This window comes from Dioscorea cayenensis, unplaced genomic scaffold (genome assembly GCF_009730915.1).
Source record: "Dioscorea cayenensis subsp. rotundata cultivar TDr96_F1 unplaced genomic scaffold, TDr96_F1_v2_PseudoChromosome.rev07_lg8_w22 25.fasta BLBR01001947.1, whole genome shotgun sequence".
In the NCBI taxonomy this organism is placed as follows: domain Eukaryota; kingdom Viridiplantae; phylum Streptophyta; class Magnoliopsida; order Dioscoreales; family Dioscoreaceae; genus Dioscorea; species Dioscorea cayenensis.
The window spans coordinates 15,062-36,612 of NW_024088338.1; the positions used below are offsets into that span (position 1 = coordinate 15,062).

A 21,551-nucleotide genomic window follows, 5' to 3' on the forward strand; every position below is an offset into this window, starting at 1 on the left:
TCCATAATTAACACTCAAATATAAATAAAGAAAGCATCTAATAAACCAAATATTTATAAATCTAAATTAAAAATAATAAAACATCAACTCCTACCAAAGATGGTTAGCACTATAAATCAATTGGATGTGTAAATTTAAAGAATTCAAAACTCCACTTTATTTTTGATTGATTTTTTCAATATGCCACCTGTTTATTCAGCCTTTTTTTTATTTGTTTTTATCCGTCCAACACTTTTCAACTTACACTATATCATCATTTCATAAGCTAATTTTAAAAATTAAAGAATATTTTTACTTCATTTTTTAAAACAACGTATTAATGTATTAAATTGTATACTAACGTGATTAATAAATATGACCAATGTAGCATCCCTCATCACTATTCACCCTAACTCTAAAGTTCACATTAATTACAAAAACAACCATATATTTTGAATATTATTTTAAGATAATTTTAAAAATAAAAAATTACAATAAAGAAGACCAGAACGAACAAATATTTTGTGGAAGTCTAAATGCTTCTGTGCAGTTGTCCTCCCAAGCAAGAAGACTTTTGATTATAATAGTCCATGACAGACAGTTTCCTCCACTATTGCCCACTAATAAAGACTAGTATAAATATACACCATCAAGTGCACACACAAACGCAAAGGGCACTCATTTGTCTTCCATTATTTCAATTCACATCACCACCATCCATTTATATTCACCACCAATCATTTTCCTCCTCCTCCACTCTACCACCTCTCTCTCTCTCTCACACAAATAAAAAAGAACCATACAACCTTCTCCATCTTTCAAACACTTCCCATCAAAAAACATATCACAAACACAATGTGGAGTTATGTACCTTTTCTTGCTCCCTTGTTCTTTCTTTCTCTTGTTCATGCTGATGATCCTTACAGGTTCTTCACTTGGAACATCACTTTTGGTGATATATATCCTCTTGGTGTTCCTCAACAGGTTGGTGATCGTTTATTGTTTTTGTTCTTGTGTTTTTGTCAATGCTATTGTTATTGTAAATAATAGTGTTATTTCTTGTGTAGGGAATACTTATTAATGGCCAATTCCCAGGGCCAGACATTTACTGTAATACTAATGACAATCTCATCATCAATGTCCACAATAGCCTCACTGAACCTTTCCTCATCTCATGGCAAGTTCCTTATCTAGCTACTTCTTCTCTTCTTCTTTTTCTATATATATATAAACCTTAAGTTCTTAAAGAGTACTCGCATTCATTAAGATTTAGTTTAGTTTGAATAATGGAGATTTTGTAGTGAATTTGCATATATATATATATATATTTATATCTATAAGATGGGGATCTTTTGATGTCGATGATCTATTCTATCAACATGTATTTCATTTAGTTTGTGACTAATATAATGGTGATGTGATATTTGGTTATTTATATTAATTTCTTAAACAGTACTTATATTCATTTATGTCTAAACCAATCAATATCACTACAAAATGGTGATCTATTCCATCAACATGTCTTTCATTTAGTTTGTGAGTAATTTAATGGTGATGTGATCATTTCGGTTAAATAAACTTTGGGAATTGGTAAATATAGGGGGGGTATTAATGTTGTTTTATCGGGGTGGTTTGAAAGGGAAAACGAGAGGGACAAGTCGCATGTCACTTGCATGAATGAATGGTGCTTTTTTTGTGAGACCTATCCCTTTGCTTTTAAGTCATGGTCACCTCCACCCTCTTCTTTGCTTCCTTGTAGGCCAAAATAATTGAGGACACGTATATCGCTAAAAAAAAATTATTATTATATATGTCTGATGAAATCATATTTATGTATGTGACCCAAAAGCATCACTATGTATACACAAATATTAAAATTTTTATGTTTATATCTGTTTCTATGAATTTCTGAGATTTATTACTTGTAAATGTGTTTCAAAGCTGATATTGACAATAAAATAATGAGAGTAAAGTAATTCAAATTAAGATTAAATGCATATTTCATTCAATAATTAAGGGGAAAAAATTATGTTAGATATTTAAAAAATCACTAACAAATTAATGATCTGAAAAATGTATTGTCATTGAAATAGGAATGGATTGCAACAAAGGAGGAATTCATGGGAGGATGGAGTGGAAGGAACAACCTGCCCCATACCACCGGGCAAAAATTTCACATACATTCTTCAAGTGAAAGATCAAATTGGAAGTTTTTTCTATTTTCCATCTCTTAATTTTCATAAAGCAGCAGGAGGCTTTGGCGGCATTAGGATCTTAAGTCGTCCTCTTATTCCAGTTCCTTTTTCAGATCCATCAGGAGATTTTACTGTTCTCATCGGTGACTGGTACAAAACCAACCATACAGTAAGTTTTGTCCTATATTTTAATTATTTTTAACATTAAGGTTTTTCTCACAATCATCGAAATTAAATAATTACTTCATGTACATCCAAATTATATATACATACATACATACATAATAATATGATTTAACGTACATATAAAAGAAAACTTGATGTTAGGGTGTTGAATGGCTTGTTATGTGGTCATGAGGTTGTGTGTGTCGGTTCGTCCTCAGTATTTGAAGTTGGCATGTACCCCATTACAATGTGATGTTATCTTACCTCATCTCCCAACCTTTTCAACAACTCTGCTGTCATATCCCATGTGATCAGCTTTACACCAAAAATAAATAAACATATAACTTTTACAATTGGAAGTTTTTTTTTTTTTTTTATAGGTATATATTCAAATAATTTCATTTAATTGTAAATATATAAAATTCAAAAATAAATTTGATATATAGGGTGCGTTTCATATGTGTTCAAGAGGATTTTATTTTTTTAAAATTATTACATAGAGGAAAAGTGTTTTCTACGAGTTATTAAAATTTAGTTTAATTAATATTAAATATTTAAAGTTTAAAATTGATTTTTTTAATTTTTTAAAATTAATTATTAAATATATTTATTTAAATAAAAGGAATTTAATAAAACAATGGATTTTCATTAATAATATTTTATAAAACTATTAAGATTACATGTTAAGTTTTGTGTTTATTGTCTATCTATATGTGAAAATTTCATCGTGTGTATTTCTCAACAAAATAAAATATTATGATAACTTTAAAATCTGTTATATATGGATATTTATATACAGTTCTGTCCCAAGTACATTAATAAATATATTATAAATTATATAATTTTTTAAACTCCTAAATTATCCTAGTATATTTAATTTTTATTTAGATATAATAAATAAAATGAACTTAAATTTTTAGAGATTATATATGTAAAATTATTAATTTAATTACTATCAGAAAATTTTTATAATTTAAATATAATAAATAAAACAAGCCTAAATAGTTTTTAAGTTATATAAGCAAAAACTATCATTTAGAAATTAATTATGCTAACCTTTTTAATTTTCGTGGTTAAAGGCTCTTAAAGCAAAACTAGACAATGGCAAAAAGCTACCCTTTCCGGATGGAATCCTTATCAACGGCCATGCCTCGAACGGTGCTTCCTTCACCGTGGATCAAGGTTTGTTTTTCTATCATGTTCGTTTTACATTTTATTAAACTAAATTAATTAATTATTTATAATTAAATTAATTAGTTTTACTTTTGATAAAAAGCTTTAAAAAAAAATTATATACTATTCTTAAAGAATAAACCACGATATATATATATATTCCTTATAAATTATATTAGCAATTACCCACTTTTGTTGAATTGAACAAATAATTTTCTTAATTTTGCTTGTCATTGCGCTATAGACTATATATCTGAAATATTAGTTTATGAATCTACATACATTATATTATATTATTTCTCATTTCTTCAATGTTATTAAAAATTACAAAATACAACTATTTATCGAAAATATATACATCCTTTGATATCTTATTGTTCAAAAATCATCTTTTAAATGTTGAAATTTGGAAAAAACTTTGCTATGCATAACCTTCAAAAAAATTTCCACATTATATATATGCATAGTTATATATACATGTATATATACATATACATAACCATTAAAAGAAGACCAATGTTATTAAAAAGCATACAATTAATGATTATGCATGTGACATCAATGCAGGGAATACATACAGATTCAGAGTGTCAAATGTGGGACTTCAAAACTCACTAAACATAAGGTTTCAAGGGCACAAAATGAAATTAGTTGAGGTGGAGGGCACACATACCCTACAAAACACATACTCATCTCTTGACGTGCATGTAGGACAGTCCTACTCTTTCTTGGTCACAATGGACCAAGCCCCAGTGGACTATTACATTGTGGTCTCAACTCGCTTCACCAGCAATGTTCTCACTACTACTGCTGTTCTTCACTACAGTAACTCTGGAACTAGAGTTTCTGGCCCTCTTCCTGGTGGTCCTACTGTTCAGATTGATTGGTCTCTCAATCAAGCCAGATCAATCAGGTTCTATTTATATTCTGTTTGACCTTTTTTTGTTCTTTAGTTTTGTTTATTTATTTATTTTTCTTAACTCTTATGTGCTGTGTTTGGTATATCCGTATATATGGGTTCAGTATAGTTAGGTTCTATTACTTAGGTGAAGTTCTATAGATCTAATATATCTATATAGATGTAATTTGTGTAGTTTACAATAGCCTACTAGCACCTGTCCCATAAATAACTAAAAATGACACATATTGTCCATCCCCCATTTCTCTCTTCACTTTATTTGTTTCTACATGATATATATGGGTTCAGTATTTATGGACATATGTAAAGTAATGATTAGGAACTATACATGACTACACCTATGGAAATTCATCGAACTTTTTCTATTTAAAGAATGGTTTAATTGAGTGCATGCAAAATAGATATAACTACAAAGCCTACTATATTTATATATAAAAACATATATACACCTTCATATATTGATATGTTTTTCACATTTTCATCTTAATTTATTTATGATCACAGGACAAACCTCACAGCAAGCGGACCAAGACCAAATCCACAAGGCTCATACCACTATGGCATGATTAACACTTCACGTACCATTCGTCTTGCCAACTCTGCAAGCCTCATCGATGGCAAGCAAAGATATGCTGTCAATAGTGTCTCCTTCATTCCAGCAGACACTCCCTTAAAGCTTGCAGATTATTACAAAATCTCTGGTGTTTTTCGTCTCGGTAGCATCTCCGACAACCCTACTGGCCAGAAGGAGTATCTCGATACCTCTGTAATGCCTGCTGATTATAGGACCTTCATCGAGATCATCTTCGAGAATAAGGAGAGCATCATCCAGTCATGGCATCTTGATGGCCATTCTTTTTGGGTTGTTGGGTAACAGATATTTACTTGCAAACTTAATTTTCTTTCTGTTTATACTAATCTTTGATCCTTGCATCAATTGATGTAGCATACATTTCATGGCGAAATGGACCAACAAAACTTAGTCTGGAGGCCAATGTTGATGCTAACATTTGCTAATTGTTCTTTAAGCTGCTAATAATTAATTACTTTTTTTAATTAAATTATATTATCTAATACTAATACTAATCTATGTACTTGAATGTAGAATGGATGGAGGACAATGGAGCCCTGATAGCCGGAAAGAGTACAACCTAAGAGATGCAGTGTCTCGTTGCACCACTCAAGTAATCAAGCCAACAAATACTTGATCCATAAATGATATATCTTTTACTTAAACATGATATATAACATTTCAATCTATGCTTTTAATTTTTCGTTGTTGTATGCATTTATAGGTCTATCCAAAATCATGGACGGCTATCTACATAGCTTTGGACAATGTAGGGATGTGGAACGTGAGGACCGAGTTTTGGTCTCGTCGGTATCTTGGCCAACAATTCTATCTAAGAGTATATACTCCGGTGAACTCTATAAGAGATGAGTATCCTATACCGAAGAATGCTCTTCTTTGCGGTAGAGCTGCAGGAAGGCATACTCGTCCTCTCTAAGGGACAAAATGTTCATGAATGATATATATATATATATATTGTATTCTTTGGTTATATAATTTATAATGGTCAATGTTTTAGTCCTATATATTTAATGGTTATTGTCAATGATGATCTTAGCTCAAGGTCAGATTCATATAGATATATGGGAGTAGTCTATATATAGTTCTCAATTATGAAATTCTTGTTATTATTTAAAACAAAACTGTAATATTTATAGAACTCATGAATTTTTTCCGGAGTACATGTTCTTTTATGAGTTTTTGTTTATTGTATCCTTGTATTTTTATGAATAAATGATTTGTATGAATCTCTTAAATGTATTTTGAATCTTACCTTAAGACATAATTAGTTTGATTAGGTTTCTCAAAATAATTGAATTGGTTGTGTGCTTGAGTAAAAACTTTAGCCCAATATATACAATAATTGACCTGTGCTCAAGTTGATGTAAGTTCATCTTTTTAAAACTCCATAAAGTTCAAAATGGTGAACATTTATATAGGTAAAGCATAGCATCATTATGTGCTATAAAAAAAAAAAATTTCTTCTGTATTTGTTAATAGTTTATCAATAATAGATTAATTATAAATTTTATTCTAAGTGGCTCCATCAAACTTTTACTTCATTCAGAAAAACACACTAATAAATTTCTACTAATTGTGTTAATGATAAAACAAAATAAAGCCACAAGATTTGCAGATTGCAACTCTAGACATATACTTGAGAACTCGATACATAGAATGAGATGTAGAGCAAGTAGAGAAAGAAAATTAGGTTTTCATGCATTTAAATTCAACACAATGCGTATATTGAGCATCTAGGGTTGTTATTTGTTAATGCAGTCATAGCCATAGGGAGTGAGGGTCAGTAAGAGATTCCAATCATCTTTCATATCGGACTATTATTGATTGCTTCAAGAGAAAATCAACTATCTATTGAAACCATGTTGATCTCTAGATAGATTTCTCTAAATGCAGTGCGGTCATATATAATAATGTTTGTATTAGCTCTGCATGGGACTTGTTACTATTCACCTTTAGAGAGGGGATAGCCTATGGCAAAAACTCGCTCAGTCTAAGCATTTTTGCATTACCTTGATCAGAGCTTAATCTCAGCCTCAGGAGAAGTCTATGCCCAGACACCTTCACTTCATGCTTGGTTTATTCTTTGCAAGCTAGTCTCGTCAGTTGTGTTATATTATTCTTGTGTTATTCAATTCCACTTAGCAACACTTGCATCTAAGTTAGATAACGACTTGAAAGTTAGCACTGGTATTTCCTAGTTCTTCATAGGATCAATAACCTTGCTTAAAATAAAAATAACTATTATTTTCATATTAAAAAATTTATTATTCACCAAATCTCAACAAGGTCTACATAGAAACCTACAATATCCTTATTTTAAAGGAGATCAAATATAACAAAAAATAAGAAATCACACACAACAAAGAAGCAAGAGGAAAATTAACATGGAAACAAAGTTAATTAAGTCTATAGATTGTTGTGTTTAATCTGTCCACATTGCAACAAACAATTCGTCTCTTGAACACTCTCCCTATGCAGATTTTCACTATTAATTCTTTGAGTATAATATTCATCATAAATTAATTCTTTGCTTGTTAGTTCTGCATCAACCTCTCTGCTATAAGGTCCTCATTAGGTTCCACAAGCATCAAATAATTATATAAAATGCAACAAGCTAAGCTTATTGAATTCTAAGTTTTCACAATGTAGTGGGCAACAAGAGTATTTGTAATAATAATTAGCCATTTCATCGAAACTCCAAAAGCTTGTTCATTGGCATTACGCAATGATGCAAGACAAAGACTAAATAATTTTTGATGATCTTGTGAAGAGCTTCTTGGTGAATATTCTTTAAAATGAGATTAATTAGAAATATTGTATTTTAATTAAGCCATAATGACTTTAAATGAAATTAATTAGTTTTGAGGATCTAATTAATTAATAAAAACTTTTAATCTAATTAGTATTATTATAGAAAAGGTTATGATCCTCTCTTCTTTGTTAGTTATAATTATTATTATTATTATAGAAAATATTATTATTATCCTAGTTGGTATTATTTTCTTATTTTGAATACATATAGTTATAGTATTATGTAATTAAATATAAAAATAATATATTGATGATATAGAATTTGTAAAGCAACCCCTCTCGCTGTCAGCTTATGAAGTAATTTAACTTGGTAAATGAAAAGAAATGCAATATTTCTTTTATAAATTCTGCAAAGACAACACTACAATATATATTAAAAAAAAGAAACCAATCAGCATTACACAATCTCCTTAAATTATTATCCCACCTCTTTAATTACATTTTTAATTTTTACTATTTAAATAATTGGATAGCTATTTGGATAATTTACCCTATATATACAATTGGATAACTATTTCAATAATTTATCCTATATATATATACATCAAAATATAATTATAAAATTTTCCAGATCTTCATCTAAGCTGAAAAAAACAAAAACTTGTATGGACCCACTTTTTAGAGAGATAATCAAATTATTTCAAATAAATACATTAACAAATAAACTGATGACTGACATATAAATTAGGCGGATATATAAATAGAGAAATAAACCATAGATAATGGATAAGTAAAATAATATTAATAGACAAAGGTAAAAATAAATTTTAAACAATTTGGGGATTAGCAATTTAACAGAAGTAATCAAATAATAATTAAACAAATTTACAAATGCCTAAAAATTTTATAATTCAATTTATATTGTGGATTAAGCTACCTGAAAATCTTTGAACTCTAACCCCACACTCGAACACCAAAAACCATCTCTCCTTGGAAAGCCCTAAAATAACATAAAAATTAAATTATACCTAAATTATAAAGTATCCCATAACAAGTCATTAGCTTAAGTACATAATCTCTGATGCTTAACAGTACCCAATACTATATATGTACACGTCCCTACTTTCCTTTTTTTTATTAGATTGAAGCCCCCGTGTAATAAATATACAGTTATAAGGTTGGAGGAAAATCTTGACAAACTTTTATAGTCCAACCAAAAGAAATGGATGCTAAACACTTAACTTGATTAGCACCATGACCAACTTCCGTCTTTCCACGAACATATGAGCCAATAACAAATACAGTTATTCAATCTATAAATATATGATATTTTTGAAAATTCAACTAAATATCTTGCAAACAAAGATAAAAATGCCCAAATAGATTCACGCAATCTGTAGCCCATCCTCTAATGCATGACCTTCCAATAGATTCACACACCATGTAGCCCGTCCTCCAACATTTTGACGATAACAGGCATTCTTAATATATATTACCTACATTGCACCAACCCAAAAAAATAGAACTCGCTTTATAAAGCACTTGTAAGCTTTTAAAATCCACATTCAAAATCCTTATAAACATTTGCTATAATATGCTAACCTAAGATTCGACTATTACACCTCCACTCAATCTCATTCCCATCAAACATCAATAATAGCTCATAAGATTAACCAAATGAAGACAATGTACCACTAGTATAACTCTTAATATCCCCAAAAGCTTCTACTACCAATATACAGGAATTTAAACACCAAATTCTAAAATAGTAACATATGAAGGAGAACTAGTGGGCCAGAGAGCTCGAAGCCCATCAAACTCTCAATCCAACATGTTTGGCTAGCTTGTCATAACATAACTCACTAGCTAAAAATCAAATCACTAACAGGAATAAAGGTAAAAAAACAACAGCAACACTTACATCATTCAAAAAAGGACTACCTCTTTCTCTAACATACTCCCTCTTAGGAATTTATAGAAATAGATTGAGGGCATTACAATAAGATAGACCCATGCATCCTAGGCATTCAAAAGCTACATATTTACAATCATCAATATTAATTAAGGGATGCATTGGAGATTCTTCAACCTTACTGATAAGAAGATCATATAGAGTAAGGGATTTTCTATTACAGAGAGCCTCAACACTACAACTTACTATCGAAATATTTGAACTACTTCCAATCATTTGGCTACAATCTCAAATGCATGTATAGGTTCAACATTTCTCAAAGTGTAAACAATTCCTAAATGTAGTTGATTTGCATAATAAGGTTTCATTTAACTACATACATAATATATTGATATAAGAAAGAAGGGCAATGTTTTACTCATTACTTGACTTGACCCAATTAATTTACTCATAGTTTCCTTATGCATATTAATCCCTTACAGCAATATAATGGAGTGGAAAGGGTTGATTTTTGCTTAAGTCTAAATAATAAAGTAAATCCCCTTTCTCTACACCTACATGCATTAATGATTCCATATTATTAGCAATAATCATTAGCAAAACAAGAAAGGATTAAAAATATAGTTACCCTAATTAGGGAAAAAAGAAAGTCTTCACACAAGAAAAGCATAATTCTCAACTAATTTGATCTTACAGATCAATAAGAAATCCAAACACAGAATCAAATCAATGTGGAAGAAGTCTAATCAACTAATTTGATCTTACAGATCAATAAGAAATCCAAACACATAATCAAATCAATGTGGAAGAAGTCTAATCAATTTGACATCACAACATGAATCCCCACAATACTAAAGCTTTAAAAGAATATAATACTAGTAGTAACACATGTAACATAGTTTTGCATGAAACCTCCTATCAAACTCCTATCAAAGGCGCAACAAGCATAAAAAAAAGATTCAATTTATTGCATAAAACTTTAAAACCTACCACAACCATGCCTACTGATAATTACTAAAAAGTTCATATCTTTCATATTTAGTACCTAATTAAAATGAGATTTCATTCTTTTGTTCACCACGACCTTTATTTCAAATTTTGGGTAAAAAAAGCGAATTTGGGGGTGTTTTGAAGCAAAATGGACCAAATTGCTTAATCAGAGCTTCACCACGGCTCATAACGGCCGTGGTGACATCTTACCACGGCCGTTGTCCACACTCAACACTGTCATTATCAAGTCGTGGTAGTGTGAAATCACTGGGAGCAACACAGAAGCCACAACAGCCTCACAACGGCCGTTGTGAACCCATCACGACCGTGATCCACCCACACGACGCCCGAGAAAGCCGTGCAAGGACGCAACTTGGAGCCCACCCAATAACTTACTCACCATATGCATCACAACACCTATGGTGAGGCCGTGGTGGACTCGATCCTATATAAACCCTAGGGTTTTCTGATTAAGGGGAGATTTTTTTCGCCGAATAAGGTAGGGTGGCCGGAGTTTTGGAGATCTGAGCGATGTGAGATGACTTTCATCCATATTTCAGCAGATTCTAGTGACTTTTCCAAGGGATATTCAACTTGCATCAATCAGAAGAGGGCACGTGAAGAGATTGGACGTCGCCTTATCAATCTTGGGATCCTCACAACCTCAACCTTCGCAGACCTATTGGAGGAAGTTAGTTTAGGAATTATTTAATGATATTCTTTGGCATTATGGTTTTATCTTTATTTAGATCTCTATTTGTGATCCATAAGAACCCAATTAGAGGGGGATTATATGTCTAGTCCCTCGATTATTGTTTATAAATCTTGATTGTTAAATCCAATAAACTTTTTAGTTTATGTGATTCATTGCATGTTTATTGAATGATATTCTTGTTAATGTGGATGAGGAAGATATGACCATGTTAGATCTATACATGCACTAAGAGATTAAGCATGGCTAGGTTTCAGGATTAGGGATCAATTGCCTCTTAGGCTTAGGGTTTGATTTGTCCTTTATAGAGGAATTCTTGTACTTAAGGCAAACATAGGAGACTGGGGTACGAAGAGATGTCATCTTAAGTTCTTAGTGATTTAGACCTGGTTGCCAAGAGATTGGGACTAGTAGGCCTTTAAAAATCCCGCTAATCTAATACTAGAATACGATTGTCATACTCAATGCCTATTGATAAGTACCGGGTGGGACACACCACATGGGTTGCAGTACCAGGTGGTCCATGGGACAAAATCTGAGTCTATAGATAATGACAAGTCTCTCCCAAAGACCACTTCCACCGCAGTTCCTCCGATCCCAGCTATAGCTCCAGTTGCTATTGTTGCTCCTCCTCTCTCGACTACGACACCGACTTCATCAGTACTACTAGCAATTGAGGAGCACCTGACCCATCTCGAGGAGGGTCAGGTGAGGATTGAGGGCCTCCTCCGACAGATCCTAGAGCATCTGTAGTTCTAGGACCCCTCATCCACTCTAGTGCCTACTTTACCAACAGTTTTAGCTCCAGTGACGCTTGAGTTCCATCTTGCTTCGTTAACACCACCTATCCTCCATCGCTCATATATCGAGCCAGCATTTTTGTGTCGACAACAACCATTTTGATTTTCTTTCATCACTTTTATATTTTCATTTCAATCGTCCATTGTACTTTATATTTTAGTAAGGGACATCTACCCTACTACTTTTGTACTCATATTTTGATCATGGTGGACTTTACTTTTAATATTCTACTTTATTCTTGTATTTAATTATTTCATTTATATCTCCATCAGGGTTTGAGGTGATCGGGTGCTATTTTGACCCTCACAATTTGGAGCCTGGACAAGGGTAACTTCATCGCCCTCATCAACCAAACTAAGAAATCAGGGGAGTACTAGTGTCCATACACTGTTTAATTTTCTTTTGTTATTATATATGACTATATTTCTGCATGCATGCATATATTTTGGACAATGTACATCTTTAGGTGTGGGCAGGGAGTGCATGATGTTTTTTTAATATAATTGTGGAAAATTCTTAAAAATTCTTATTATATTTGTGGAAAAGTTTTTCAAAAATGGTGTTTGTACGTTATATACATGCTAGTGTTGACCTTTGAAGGCATTGCACTTACTTGTTGGAGTTTCTTTGGTCTAGGGACATGATATGTGTTAGACTAGCATTTTTTTTCAAGAGTTTGACTACTTTGCGAGTTTTTGCTCTATATTGTGTCCTTCTTGAGTACACCTTGCACCTTACATCTAGAAAGTGTTGTTTTATAGTGGTGGTGTCATTAGTGTCAGTCATTTTCTTGTTTTAGTTAAAATGTGTTGACTGCAGAAAGTGCTACTTCCCTCGTATTGCATAGTCACTCCCAAAAATTTGGATACAAAATTTATGCCTTAGTGGGAGGAGGGTTGCCTCCTCGAAAGTGTGAGAGCTATTGACTATGAAGATAAAAAGTATTTGTGTATAAAGAGTTATTTAAATTATATATGGTTAGGCTGAGTAAAACCTTGAAAAGTTTGTGCAACACAATCTAGCTTATAAGATAGTGAACTAAGAGACCGGCACTTGGGAGAGTATTTTGTGCCATAGAGTATACTACACTTTATCGAGCATATCCATGTTATCTAGCATTTGATTTTTCCCTTGTGCTATTGAAACTCCATCTCTTGTTGCCTTCGGTCAAGCACTTATAATGTCTTTCAGTTTTATCTTTTCTATTTGATTAAGAACAAGCAAACACTTATGTGTGGAGATATTTTATTAGTGCTAAAAAATTCATATTTTTCATATCATTTACACTTCATTTAGCATGGAATTTGACATATTTAGCACCTAATTATTATGAGATTTCATTATTTTGTTCACCACGGCCTTTATTTAGGTTTTAGGGTAAAAGAAGTGAATTCGGGGGCATTTTGAAACAAAATGGACCAAATTGCTTAATTAGAGCTTCACCACTGGTCACAAACGGTTGTGGTGACATCTTATCTCGGCCGTTATCCACATTCAACACTACCGTTATCAAAACACTGCCATTATCAAGCAGTGGTAATGTGGAATCACTGGGAGCAACACAGGAGCAACAACGGGCTTACAAAGGCCGTTGCGAACCCATCACAACTGTGATCCACCCACACAAAGCTCAAGAAAGCCGTGGCAGAATGCGACTTGGAGCCCACACAATAACTTACTTACCACAGGCATCACAACGCCCATGGTGAGGCCATGGCGGACTTGATCCTATAAAAACCCTAGGGTTTTCTAATCAAGGGGAGATTCTCTCGTAGAATAAGGTAGGACGGCCAGAGTTGTAGAGATTTAAGTGATGGGAGATGAATTTCATCCATATTTCAACAGATTCTGGTGAGTTCCAAGGGATATTCAACATATATCAATCAAAGGAAGGTGCACAAAGAGATTTGGCACCATCTTGTCAATCTTGGGATCCTCTCAACCTCAACCTTCGCAGACCTAGTGGAGAGGATTAATTTAGAAATTCTTTAACGCTATTCTTTGGTCTTATGGTTTTATCTTATATCTTATTTGTGATTCATAAGAATCTAATTCGAGGGAAATTGTATGTCTAGGTCCCTTGATTATTGTTTATGAATCTTGATTATTAAATCCAATAAATCTTTCTAGTTTATGTGATTCATTGCATGTTTCTTAAATGCTATTCTTGTTAATGTGGATGAGAAAGATATACCCCTACATTAGAACACACATGCCATGTTAATTTTATGCATGCGCTAAGAGATTAGGCATAGCTAGATTTCTGGATTAGGGATCAATTTCCCCTTTTAGCTTAGGGTTTGATTTTTCCCTTCTAGAGAAATTCTTGTACTTAAGGCAAACATAGGAGGCTGGGGTAGGAAAAGATTCCATCTTAGCTTCCTAGTAATTTAGACCTGGTTGTTAGAAGATTAGGACCAATAAGCCTTTGAATTCCCCCGGTCCAATACTAGTATATGATTGTCATATTCAACGCCTATTGACACACCCCTTACATGTATCCGCAAGTATACATGTTGTTCAAGTAATAAAGTGTACCCAATTGTTTCTCTACTATCTAACCTAATGAATGATATGATGTGATGATCTAATGTGTAAAGAAATGAATACCAAAGATGAATATGCAAGCATAAAATAGAGGGAGATCTCAATCAGTAGAAGTGGGGTATCCAGGTGATGCTCCCCTAGGATTCAGGTATTAGGTATTGGGTGTACAAAGTGTTTCTAGAAAGAGTAGGTTAAATCATAGAAATCCAAAGATAATCGGATCCTACATCCAGATCATCGATACTAGTCCCCGACGAGGTCCCGGTGGAGAAATCTCTCAGTCTCAACACCTCACACCACATATGACTTCATAGCACTCTAGGAATTCCAAAAGATAGATCCGATTCCTAAGAATAGAGCTAACCTTACTTCTAGGTGAAAGGTCCCTTACCCCCTATGAGGTCCCGGTGGAGAAATTTATCAGTCTCAATAACTCACAAAACATATGGTTGCTTAGAGCCTAGGAAAAAGGGGCGCTCCACTATCTCATGACTTACCCTCTCAACCCTCTTCAATCTTGAAGTTCTAATCCTAATGGAGACCTCTCTCTCATCAAGGTAAACAAATTATGCAAACCAAATAACCATAAGATCAATAAGGCAAGCAAGCATTAAGAAAACAAGATTGAAACTCAACCAAACTCGGATTAAATAGAAACACAAAACAAATCCACACAAGATTAGAATTCATGGGTTCACAAGCCCAAATACCCTCTAGGGGTTTAGCTCTCCATGGAGCAATATACAAAACAAGAAATCAATGAATGAAAGTATGCAAAAGCCATAAAAATAAATCCCCCTATATCTGCACTGATGGCCTTGATGGAGAGTTTCAACATCTTGATGAAATCCACTCCGAAGTTAAGGTCGCCGATCGCTTCCTTGATGCTATGACGGAGGAGGAATCAATCAAAGTTGGTGAAGAAATGTCTCCTAAGCCACAAAGACCTCCTCTCCAAACCCTAGCCGCCTCACATCTCAAGAGCCGCATAAAAGATACCAAAAAGAATAGGGTTGCCAAGTGGTTGTCTACATTGCTACTACAATATTTTCTTGAATAATGCTCCCAAAATCCTTAATTCTTGAATAATGCTCCCAAAATGTGGTTGTCTACATTGCTGCTACAATATTTTCTTGTCAATTAAACATCATTGGGAAAGGCTCTTGAAGTCTTCACACGAGTCAGGACATGGGAATGTGGCTGCCTTTTGTGCCCTTCCAACTGGTATTCTAACTTGAATTCTTTAGGAAGTTGGCACACACCCCCATGTATAATAACTCTTCTTGTGACTTGATCCTTGTGTCACGCAAAAGACTCCCAAGCTGTATCTTCATGACCTATCTTTGCTTTCTTTTCTCTCTAAAAGCCTTCACAATCCTATTTGTAGAAAGGAACACCAAATATAATTTATGAGACATAAAACATGATAAAATTGATGCTCAATACATGTAAACCATATAAATAAATATTTTCTCTCAAGCATTTATCACCTATCATAAGTAATAATGAAGATAACTATCATACAACCACCCAATTCCTTCTAAGCATGCTTGATGATTCTTCAATTGTATTGTTTAATAAATTATAGAAGTAGACTAAGGAAAGAATGTAAACGTTTTGGCTTTTGATTAAGTCAAAGAAAGTAATAGGATCCTTTTGTCGTTCCTGGGGAAATACGACCCTCATGCTCACCCATGAGGTATTACTTGATGACTCGTACACTTGCAGTATTCACGGACTCACTTTAACATTATTTGCATTTTTATATTCGTATTTACATATACCACATTAGAGGTCCATCAAGTTTTTGGCACCTTGCCGTGGAACACCAAGTCGAGATATTCTACGAAAAGTTCTAGCTTAGTGTTTTAGCCAAATTATTCTTTTGTATAATTTTACCTGTTCTCTTATAATGACAATAACTTACTCTTGCTACACTTTTCTGTAAGTGACTGTTCACGACTATAGCTAATCCTACTAATCTAGTGGAAAGAGATAGTGAGGTTGAGATAACACTATTGAGAAAGCTTCAGAGTAAAGCAGTTGTCGAAGCAGACAATGATAGTGACGACAAAGAATCTGTTGCCATGGCTGAACGAAGGAGAACACTTTCGAAGTATGAGAGACCACAGTTTACAGGAGAAGAGTTTAGTATTCAAGCCCACTAGTGCCAGCGAATAACTTCAAAATCAAAGCTAGCACTATTGGAATGATTTAGAACTCCTGTCGGTTTGACGACCTAGCAGATGATGACCCAAATGTCCATCTCTCAAAGTTTCTGTAGATCTATTCGATGTTCAAGATGAGCACAGTTATAGATGATGTGATCAAACTGTGACTCATCCCATTCAGTTTGAGAGGTTCTTCATATAGGTGGCTTATTTCTCTAGCACTAGGGTCGATCAAGACATGGAACGACTTGGTGGAAAAATTACTTAGATATTACTTTCCACCAAGCAAAGTAGCAAATATTAGACAAGAGATCTCAGTATTTAAGTGAGGAGAGTATGAAATACTATTTAAAGCACATGAACGATTCAAGGACCTTCTTAGGCGGTGCCCACATCATGGGTTCAATTTATGAATGAGATTATCGATTTTGTATAATAGGCTGAATTACCAAATTATGTAAATTATTGACCTCGTATCTGGCCGGTCATTGAACAAAAAGTAACCTAAAGAGGCAAAATAATTGTTTGAGGACAAGGATAATAATGAGCCACATTGGGATTAAAGAGGCAGGCAACCAAAGATGCCCGGGTTACATGAGATAGACACAGATACCGCTTTGGCAGCAAAAGTGGATGCGCTCACACGAAAGTTGGACCTACACGTGAGCAATGGTCATGGTGTCAACTTGAATTCCAGGCGATTATGTTTTGTGAGACTTGTGGAGGAGGACATAGGGCAGCCTAGTATCCAATTGTGAATTCAGTAGTAACTGTTGTGGAACAGGTTGATTATATTGGAGGAGGTCAGAGGAAATAGAATAACCCTTATAGGAGTACCTATAAACCAGGATGGAGGAGTCATCCTAACTTCTCCTGGAATCAAGGTCAGCAGTAGAGGCCTCCTCTATAACAACGCTACTAATACCAATCACAGTAGGAATAGTATGAGAGGAAGTTCTCCATAGAAGATGTTTTGGCTAAGTATATGATGAGTAATGATGCTAGGATGGATGAGTTTGGTGTTACATTGAGAAACATCTAAGCATCAATTAAGAACTTGGAGAATCAGGTTGGAAAGTTGCCAAGAGCTAGTACAAAAAGACCTCAAGGTAGTCTCCTAAGAAACACTGAAGAAAACCTAAGGAAGTAGCTTAAGGACATCTCATTTTATAGTGGTAAGACCATGGAGGTAAGGACCGCTTAGGGTCTAAGTGCCAAGATAGAGAGGGCAAATGTATAGGAAGGCCCTAGTTCTTTACAGGAAACTGTTGAAGATGATGAGTAGAGAGTTGAGAAAGAACATACAAAGTTATAACCAGCTCGGCCTCCATTTCTGTATTATAAAGCCCGAGTTCCTTACACTTCCTGATAGAAAGCCAATAAGGAGGACATGCAATTTAAGAAGTTCATGAATATCTTTAAGAAACTCTACATAAAATTCCCCATCGTTGAAGGAATGTCCTAAATATCAAAATATGCTAAATTTTTGAAGGACTTGCTTACCAATAAGAGGAAGTTGGAAGAAGTTGATATAGTGGCTCTTAAAGGAAATTATTCCACCATTCTGTACAGAAAGATGCAGATGAAGTTGAGAGATCCTGGAAGTTTCATGATCCCTTGCTTGTTTAGTGATGGCATGGAAGAGAATACGCTAGCTGATTATGGGGCTAGTATCAACGTGATGCCATATACTATTTACAAAAAGATCGGATTGGGAGAATTGAGGTTGATAAGAATGACCCTGCAATTAGCCGATAGGTGAGTAAGAAGACCATGGGAAATTATGGAAGATGTACTTGTGACCGTTGAAAAGCTTGTCTTCCTCATAGACTTTGTGATTCTTGACATAGATGAGGATGTAGAAACCCCACTTATCTGTAGATGACCATTTTTAAACACATTTGGGGATCTCATCAACTAGAGAGATGGAAAGATGACATTGAAAGTGGTGGATGAAAAAGTGGTGTACAAACTCCCAAGTTCCATGAAACACTCTATGGACCAAGATGATGAATTCTACTTTTCACTTGAACCTGACCTTTCTATTTCTAATTTTATGTAGGATGTGTTCATGGTGAACCTTCTTTGCGAATACTTCGAGGAGAAGATTGAGGAAGAGCCAACACATCCCGCAATAGGAGGAGTGACGTGAGAGCCACAATAACAAATAAGGTATAGAGGATGGTAGAACCTAAAGATGAACGCACTATTGAGGTAATAAACTCTACCACTTTGAAAGCAGGTAATGAAGAAACATTCTCTCTATTTACTCCAAGCAAACCAAAGTCATCTTGAGGTTAGAGTAGGTACGTCAGGTTCGTGACATAAAACAAGCATTTCTTGGGAGGCAACCTAAGTAGTTTTTATGTCTTAGTGCATTTATTTTTAGTTTTTAGTTTGTGTCGTTTAGTGATTAAATAAAGAGTGATGCTTGATTGAATGTTATGAAGTTGACTCAATTTTTTTTTTCAATTTTATGGGTGAAATTTGTCTGTGGAGTCTAATGCCATTGTTAGGAATTGTTTTCATGTCGTTTTGCTCAGTGAGAAACCTTAGTTTTTCATTATGTATGCCACAACAGGCGTGGTCCACTCGTTTTGCACCTGTTGTGATGTATAGGAAGAGGGTAATGATTTTTGAAAAAAATTTAACTAAGTCTATCACGGGTTCATCATGCTCATTATGACGGCCATGGTGACTCGTCACAGCTATTCTCCAGAGCGTGCCAGTTATCTGGACTTTCTAGAGTTCTTGCACGGCCTTGCTATGCCTATGGTTATGCCGTTGACAACACTCTTTTGCGTGTGAACCGCAAGTGTACTGGTTTGTCGAAGTAATAATACCTTGTTGAGTGGATAGTCGTATCCACAGAAAATAGTGATCAGAAACACAAAGATTGCTATTTAACTAGAATGAAAATGAATCTATAGTGCTGTGAAAAAAATCAATGAAAATAGAAATAAGGAAAGAAGGAGGCGTAAATAAAAGATAGGATAGGCAATCGACAAAAATTGGGACACCCGGACATTGCTCACCCTAGGACTATTGTTTCAAGTGCAAGACGAACCATTATGTTTTTAAACTAATGCTTAATGAGTCGTGGAAATCCTAAAACATATGGTCCCAAATCTAAGGTCAACCGTGACTAACCCTACACTATACCCCGGTGGAGAAATCTCTCAGTCTCCATGCCTCACACTGTGTAAGGGTGCTTAAAGCTCTAGGGACTCCAAGTGATAAACCCTACTCCCTAATATAGATCTAGCCCTTTGGTCTAGGCGAAAGACCCCTAGTCACAATTAAGCCCCAGATACTAAGAACTACTTCAACGCTTCACTTTGTTGCTTGCGCAATTAAACCCCAGCGTAGTTCGTCTCTTAGCACTTCACTCTATTGTGACGGCAAAGAACTCTTGGAATGTGGAGGTAGGATAAATCACACCGGAGGGGAAAGGGGACGTTCCGCTACCTCTCGACTCACCCTCTCAACCCTCTCCAATCTAGCATTGTCTAACCCTCATGGTGTGTCACTCATCTACAAAGGTTACCAAGATGGATTCTCAACCCTAGTGTCACTCTAAGGGAAATCAACTCAATAAGCATTCAAGATTGGTACTCAATTGAAACATCAATTAAAGAAAGCATAATAAAAGGTCAAAGAAACAATATCATCTTAGGGTTTACAAGTCTAAGTACCCACTAGGGGTCTAGCTCTCGATAGAGCAAAATACAAACGATAATGGAATCGAGAGTAAAGATAAGCAATCCATGAATAAACCCCCCTTGGTGTCCGTGTCGATGGTCTTGTGGGGTAGCCGTGTCTTCTCCAAAGGTTCCCTCGTCAAGCCTAGGGCACACCTTGCCGAATCGATGCCGACAAAAGCTCCCCCAATAACTATCTTCCGAAGGAACGCGGTGTTGAAGGCCATAGAACCACTCCAAAAACCTAGCCAACACCTCTCCAAACCCTAGTGGTGAGCGCCTCCAAAGATGGTGAAGAGATGGGCAAAATTCTCAAAACAAGCTGAAGTCATGACTTAAATAGGTTGGAATCTGGCATCCACACGCCCGTGTGAATCTGCAGGAATCGATTTTTCAGCGGCTTCTGAACAGTAACTGCTACAGTGATTACCTGCTACATTACTTTGCGAAAATACTCCAAAATCCATACTTTCATCGAGGCCACATGATCGGGCACATATTCATGCGGTAGATCGCTTTGCGTCTTCCATAAAAGTCACGTTGATGAAGATCTTGCTAGCATTGTACAAGTCGGACACGCGAATGTGACTGCCCTTGTGCCCTTCTAAACCATGTATTTGCTTGAACACCATGGAGGTTGGCACACAATCACGTGTCTTTGGGCACAACTTGTGTCTTCACATTTGTTCACTCCAAGATTTCATCAACAAAGTGCATCCATGATCTATTTTGGTTTCTTTCTTCCATAATTGTCTCCACAACCCTATATGCACAAAAGTAACACAAATACACATGTATGAGCGATAAAATCTGAGAAAAGTAATGCTCATTAATATAAGAAAATAATATTTTGGTTTACTATTACACAAGCACTTATCAACCGTTGTGAGCAAATCGAGTGCTAGATCGACCATTGCCAATATCATCTTAGGGTTTACAAGTC

At 34.6% G+C, this 21,551-nt stretch overlaps 1 protein-coding gene and 1 non-coding gene across 3 annotated transcripts; one reads left to right on the forward strand and one right to left on the reverse strand.

Moving 5' to 3' along the window:
- Positions 1-616: 616 nt before the first annotated feature.
- On the forward strand, positions 617-6,176 carry LOC120257211 (L-ascorbate oxidase homolog). Of its 2 annotated transcripts, XM_039264778.1 has the most exons (9): positions 617-713; positions 747-963; positions 1,047-1,156; positions 2,073-2,343; positions 3,419-3,521; positions 4,080-4,425; positions 4,936-5,301; positions 5,537-5,615; positions 5,727-6,176. In XM_039264778.1, exons 2-9 carry the CDS (start codon positions 835-837, stop codon positions 5,937-5,939), a joined length of 1,617 nt encoding a protein of 538 aa, XP_039120712.1. In that variant the 5' UTR covers positions 617-713; positions 747-834; the 3' UTR covers positions 5,940-6,176. The 2 variants fall into 2 exon arrangements, with proteins under 2 accessions (XP_039120712.1, XP_039120711.1); XM_039264777.1 differs by having other exon boundaries at positions 622-963.
- An 11,027-nt stretch (positions 6,177-17,203) lies between these two features.
- Positions 17,204-17,310, reverse strand: LOC120257213. The gene has a single exon (XR_005535576.1). It is a non-coding gene; the product is annotated as a small nucleolar RNA R71 (small nucleolar RNA).
- Positions 17,311-21,551: the final 4,241 nt, after the last annotated feature.